This window comes from Arachis stenosperma, chromosome 10 (assembly GCF_014773155.1).
Source record: "Arachis stenosperma cultivar V10309 chromosome 10, arast.V10309.gnm1.PFL2, whole genome shotgun sequence".
Classification (NCBI taxonomy): domain Eukaryota; kingdom Viridiplantae; phylum Streptophyta; class Magnoliopsida; order Fabales; family Fabaceae; genus Arachis; species Arachis stenosperma.
In genome coordinates, this window is record NC_080386.1 from 118,264,083 (window position 1) to 118,270,661 (window position 6,579).

Consider the following 6,579-nt stretch of genomic DNA (forward strand, 5'->3'; position numbering starts at 1 on the left):
GATTCTTATATATATATATATATATATATATATATTATATATATATAGTCACTTAATAATAATAATAATAATAATAATAATTAATAAAATTATTAAAAATTATTTTACAAGAAATTTAAGATTAAAATCATTTAATATTTTTGTATTTAATATAATCAAAAGATATTCTATGTAAAAAAATATATTTTTATTAAAAAATATGTATTAAAAGAAAATATTTTAATTTAGATTTATATTAAATACATGTTTCTTTTAATACAAATATATTTTTTAAAATAGAATTTTTTTTATTATATTAAATACAAAAATATCAAATAGTTTTAACTTTGAATTTCTTGTAAAATAATCTCTGATAATTATTATTATTATTATTATTATTATTATTATTATTATTATTATTATTATTATTATTATTGAGTGACTATATATATAAATAAAAGAATCTGATGAATAAATTTATTATTATTGTTGTCTAAAAAGTACAAAAAATTATAGTACAATATTATTATGCAATTAATAATAATAATAATAATAATAATAATAATAATAATAATAATTTTATTTTATTTTATTTTTGGACGGAAGACTGTTTAATGGAGAGAAACGTTGGAGATTGATTTGTACATTAATTTTTTTTTGGGATTAAAATGTCAATTTTTAAAATTTTTGGGGACTGATCTGGGTAATTACTCTGCCGGAAAATGAACTGGGGACTGATTTGTCTGCCAGAGTAAAACCTTGAAAATTGATCTGTATATTAATTTTTCTTGGAGACTAAAATGTCCAATTTTAAAATTCTTGAAAACTAATTTGGATAATTACTCAAATATTAAATAAGACTAAATTATCAAAATGATACTCCTAAAAAATATTAACAATAAATAAACTTTTAAAAAATTTAAAAAATACAACAAAAAATAAATATTAAATATATATTCTAAAAAAAGACTTCAGAAACCATATTTTGATATAATTTTTTGCAAACATCATGAGAAAAATAAAATTTTTTCATTCTCAAAATTTGATAATTTTATATTAAGTAAATTTTTTTTAAGAAAATTAATGTGAATGACCAAGTTTTTTAAAAATAAAAAAATCTAGAATTCAAATTTTGTTTTGAATTTTTTTTGTGCTTTTTTTAAATATTTATTCAAATTTTGCTAAAAGAATTTGAATCAAATGGATAAATCATTTACTAAATACAAAAGTTTTTTTTGTTACTCACAAAAAAATATAATATTTATTAGTTATTTTTATCATTTTTTAAATTATTCAGGGATTGTTTTGTCGATAACATTTTTTAGAGACTTTTTTTCTTAACGCATAAATCTTTTGGATACTGAATTGGTAGATATGAGATTAAATAATTGTCCCCTTACGTGTTGTCATCTACAACTTTTAACAATTAACATGCCAACCACATGTTCCAACCAAAAGACAAGTGAAAAAACAAAGCAAACCACCAACAATGCACAATGATTTAACTCGCACAGTTTTGATTGTAGGGAGAAAAAATATATATTATATATAATTTGAGTCTGGAAATGTCCTACAGATTACAGCATGAGTTGGCAAAATTTAGAATAATGGACAATTTTTTACCTGAAAGCTCTTGGCTTTTCCGCTACTACAAATATGCAAATTGCAAAACGTGACAAAATCATTCTTCCAAGATGGGGTGTGTTATGATCCATATTTGCACAGATTCTCAAATCCCATGTATTCATGATTCTCAATCTTGTATACCATGTTTGATATTCCAACTCCACCTAACAAAAGGAATCATTAAAAAGAAATAACTTCTAAGAATTCATATCTAATTAAATGAAATACTTTTTCACATTGAGATGTCAGTATAAACAATTTGAAAGAGAAAAGATTAGGAGTCTCACCTAATGAGATTGCACTAACAAATATTGTGCCAGCAAGAATGAAGATGATAAGGGAAGCTCTTCCAAATAGGATGATCAATCTCCTCACAATATGCTGTCCAACCAAGGCAGCTATAGTGGCCACCAGAGTCAAGTATGCAGCTGTGCAGCATTTTGTGAAAAGCACATGCATCATAATCCACCCGTTAAGTGATAAAACTGAAAAGTAAGAGTGCGTTCGCGAGTCGAGATCTTAGAGGAAAAAGGAGGGAAGAGAATGGCTTGACGAGTAAATTGGAATAACATTTTACTTGTCAAAGTCAAACCCTTCTTTCTCCTCTGATGCCCGACTCGCATGACTCGCAAAGGCTAAATGCAGGGTACTAAAGAATATTTTCGGGAACTAACCATAAGGAACCGGGAAACGCTTCAACAAGTAGTATTCTATAACAGACATGGATGAGGAGAAGATCATGGCGAAGGTGGCAGTGGCGCTTGACACCTAAACACAAGATATTGAATCTAGTCAATACCATAAGTTCAAATTACCATATAATTTGTCAAGATACATAAAATGTTTTTAGGTACCAATTTTGACAATATGACAATGATTCTTTAACCAAAATGTGACAAGATTCATAATATTAGTGCAACATGAAACTCACCTGAGGTGGGACTCCCAACTCCAAAAACAGTGGTCCCATAACAAATCCTCCTCCAAGTCCCAGCAAGCCGCCAACTACTCCAGCCAGTAAACCGAAGACGCAATATATAAACAGCTGAAGAACAGTGAAATTTTTCCCTTCGTCTCCGGTTGAAGAGATTACTCTACGTCCGCTAAATAAGCCACTTGCCTCATAAGCAGTTACCCCAACCGACACCGGAATCTGTTAAAGATGAAAATATTATGCATGGTATTATCTTTTGAAAAATTTGTTTTGTGCTAATGGAGTAATGGTACATCGTGTGCATTCGAGCAAAGCCGAAAAGACTCGAATAAGGTTAATGCTATGGAGGAACATCATGAGCAGAATTACCTGTAGAATGTTCAGCACCCAGTATGCTGTTGAACAAGTAGTTGTATAGTATTCCTGTTAATTGAAAAATGGAAGTATTGGATTAGTGTGTGTTTCGTTTTGCTTTTCTAGAATTGATTTTCAGTTAGAATTAACTTTTATTAAAAGTGATTTATGTTTCTTAGTTTCTCTAAAAATGATCTAACAGAAAGTGAAAGAGTCACTTTTGCTAGAAGCAATTATTGAGACTAGAATTGAATCTGAGAGCTAGTAACTTTCATACACAAAAATAGCCAAAATTGAATCTTGAAGTGTATAATTGATTCTTAGTTGTACAAACCTTGATAATCTGTAGTGCAAGAAATGAAAACCAAACAAACAGAAGTAATCCCAACTCCTTCCAGTATATATTTTCAATAATAGTCACCTGCAAGGTCTGAATTGTTAGACATGAATTCATTCTGTTCAATTAGAACCAGCTGGAAAATAATGACATCAGTCACCTGGTGTTCCTCCTTCTTTGCTGCGCCACCATTTGGCCCGGCAGGAAGAGGTTTGTACTCTGCTTCAGCACCAGAACCTATCACAAAGAAAGTTGTATAAACCTTGACATGAGAAAATGATCCAAGATAATGGTACATTAAAAGTTCAATTATCATGAACAAAGCCAAGTTGAACTATTAAGTTTTAATGGATTAGTATATCCAAATGGACAGTTATTTAAAGCCGAAAAGGAGAGTATTTGAGTACATAATACAAGATTTCCGAACTCACCATTTGTCTCTTGTCGCTGAGCAGCTTCCTAAACAACAATTAAACAAGACAAGTTAAGAAGTGAGCAACGAGTAATTAGCAATCTAGCACTACATTATTGACACCAAATTAAACACTAAAAATCTCATTATTACAAAGTTTATCAGAAATCCATAATTGAGTGTTTGTAATAAACAGATTTACTAACAATAATTAAAATGAGGAGCACCGAAAACTGTATATGAAGACAAATTTTAATGAGACCTTTTTCATTATGGTTTCCTTCTTCCAAGTTTCCACACCCTTAAAGAATGCCTTGGTTGATGTAACTGCAAAAAACCACATCAAAGATCAGTAAGAACTGTAAGAAAGAGGTGAAAGCCTAAATTGTAGTCAATGTTAAGATTCATCATTACCTACAAAGATAACAATAAGCAGTATAGTGACCATCCAATCAGGGAAAAGAACATTGAAGGTTACTCCAATGCTGATTCCAAGCATCAGCATTGGTTGAATGAGAAGTGCCAAATCATAGTCAATTATAGGCATATCCAATGTTGGATGCCTTAGTCTAAGGTTGTAGTAAACAGTTGACAAAGCTGCTCCCATGATCATACCTGAAAACAAAAACAAAATTGGCTTATAATTGAAGATAATACAATGTTAGTGATAAATTTAGTCTATGAGCTTTCACACCATTTTCACATTAAAAAAATGAATAAAAAATGACCCCAAGTTTTTATTATTCTCTTCCTGCAACTACTAAAATAACTCATGAAAAATAACAGCAGAAATCTTGAGATTAAAATTTTCTCTGAGCCAAATAAGCTAGTACACCTAAACACTATCTGGCATAAACAAACTCAAATGAGAAATTTATAGCAGAATGGTGATCATCAAATTTATTTTTATGTGTGCTTTTGTCTTACATTTTGAGATAGCAGTTGATGATTTTGGATCAAAACCAATGATGAGACTAAGCATGGGAACAAATATGCCACCTCCACCAACACCACCTACGCTTCCAAATGCAGCTCCACAAAATCCAATAAAGCTACCAAGCACAATTCTCCACCCAAATTCCATATCCTGCACATATTATAATAAATATATATTAACATCCATTTATAAACTTCCCCGACACATAATAATAATAATAATAATAATAATACAATAGAAAATATGAACTTTACATCAACACATCAGCAATCACAATAAACTTTAGCAGCACTTTTTTTTAGCCAAAGCTGCTACATAACATAACTGCACTACCAATTTGAAAAAAAAAAAAAAAAAAAAAAAAAAAACTCTTTTTTGAATCCCAAAATACATTTAAAAGGGTCAGCTAAAAAAAAATCAAAGAATTCAAAAAGGTTGTTGAACTTGTATACCAGTCACCACTCACCATGAGAGTTAAAACTAAAAAAGAAGACTTAAAAAACTGAACAAAACAACACCAAATCTCTTTTTGCCTTTGGAAGATTAAACAATATCAGACACACAAATCAAGTGAGGAAAAAAGAAAAGAAAAAGAAAAAGGATAAAGAGATTAATTACCGGCCACACATGTTGATAACCTGATTCATTAGATTGCCATAAGAAATTCACAGCTATGTTCAGGAAACTCTGATCTTGTTGAGTAACATTGAACCATGGAACTTCCATCTTCATCATCCTTTCACCAGAAACAAACACCATAACAGATGCAAAACATAGCAACAACATCCATATGGATCCCATTCCCACAACACCCTTCAACCATCTTCCTCCAAACTCAGCCATAATCAATTTTTCTCACTTTTTTTTTCTTCAACACAACTCCTTCCTTTTCTACTCTCTCTCTCTTCAAAAGAAAGTTTGAATCTTCACCACCTTATAGTATTAAAAAGAACTATATGGGGTAAAATATTTCACTTTTCTGTGATCAAATCTGTGCTAATTTTCTAAGATAAACAGAATTTGACAGCAAGCAAGTCAGTTAAGGCAAGCAATTGACGATTATAAGAAAGAGTTTATTTTAATTTGATGTATGCGTCTATGGCGTAAATAAATGCTTATATTGTAGAAAAGAGGGGCGAAGAATTAAATTAAAATTGAATGAGCAAACTTCCAAGGAGTTCACTTTGGCGTGAAGGAACAGAATCAGAATCAAAGATAGTAACAACGCAGATACGAAAAAACAATGAGTACTTGTTGATTGGGAAGAGAACAAAACAACGATTAAGCTCAAGATTGAAGCGTTGATGGGAACTCGACACAACAACAAATTTTGCAGTGAGTTTTGGCGAGGTGACGAAAAACAGCTCCTTTTTCTTTTTCTTTTTTTTTTTTCGTTAGTTTCTTTCTCTCTCTTCAAAAATATGAACTTGTGAATAATTATTGGAAGTTTGGAACTAGCTAGCTACAACGTATTTATAAAGAATTTTTTTTCTTTTTTTTTTTTTGGGTTCGTAAGAATAGTACTAAAGAGATCAACCAAGCAGGAAGCCAGGAACAAATAAATAAAAAACTTATAGGTACCGGAGTTGAATTTAATTTTGACGTAGTTTTATTGTAAAATATTATATAATTTATTTACATCTTTTTAAGAGATTATTTTCTATTAGGGTATTTTGACTACAGTCGTCTCACAAGTCGTGAGTTTAAATTTTTCTATCTTTGTTAAAAAAATCATTTTTTAATTTTTACCGTATATAAAAAGTCATTATTATTGTCGTGGTTGTTATTATTATTATTTAATTATGGATATATAAAAAATTAGTCACTATTTATAAATAATAAAATATGTATATAGAATTTAAAAATAATATTTTTAATCTTAAAATTAATCATTAAAATTAATATATTATATATATATTGCTTAGTTTATTTATAATATGTATTTTTATATTTGAATTAGTTTATATTCTTGTGTTTTGTACGGAATGATATATAAAATT

The 6,579-nt window shown here is 29.3% G+C and overlaps 1 protein-coding gene across 1 annotated transcript; it reads right to left on the reverse strand.

The window, feature by feature from the left end:
• Positions 1–1,361: 1,361 nt before the first annotated feature.
• LOC130955766 (sulfite exporter TauE/SafE family protein 3-like) lies at positions 1,362–6,027 on the reverse strand. Its single transcript, XM_057882722.1, has 12 exons — positions 5,198–6,027; positions 4,570–4,729; positions 4,057–4,257; positions 3,905–3,969; positions 3,662–3,689; positions 3,391–3,467; positions 3,228–3,314; positions 2,909–2,962; positions 2,537–2,758; positions 2,280–2,373; positions 1,893–2,033; positions 1,362–1,769 (listed from the first exon to the last, which is right to left on the reverse strand). The coding sequence occupies exons 1-12, from the start codon at positions 5,420–5,422 to the stop codon at positions 1,684–1,686; spliced, it is 1,440 nt and encodes a 479-aa protein (XP_057738705.1). The 5' UTR covers positions 5,423–6,027; the 3' UTR covers positions 1,362–1,683.
• Positions 6,028–6,579: the final 552 nt, after the last annotated feature.

What these genes read in the sequence shown, in the direction of transcription:
- LOC130955766 (XM_057882722.1), bottom strand. Translation starts at nt 5,422, where the DNA reads ATGGCTGAGTTTGGAGGAAGATGGTTGAAGGGTGTTGTGGGAATGGGA. An exon ending in AGGAAACCATAATGAAAAAG is followed by an intron (nt 3,690 to 3,904) that starts GTCTCATTAAAA and finishes ATTGTTGTTTAG; the next exon opens with GAAGCTGCTCAGCGACAAGA. An exon ending in TTGCACTACAGATTATCAAG is followed by an intron (nt 2,963 to 3,227) that starts GTTTGTACAACT and finishes TTCAATTAACAG; the next exon opens with GAATACTATACAACTACTTG.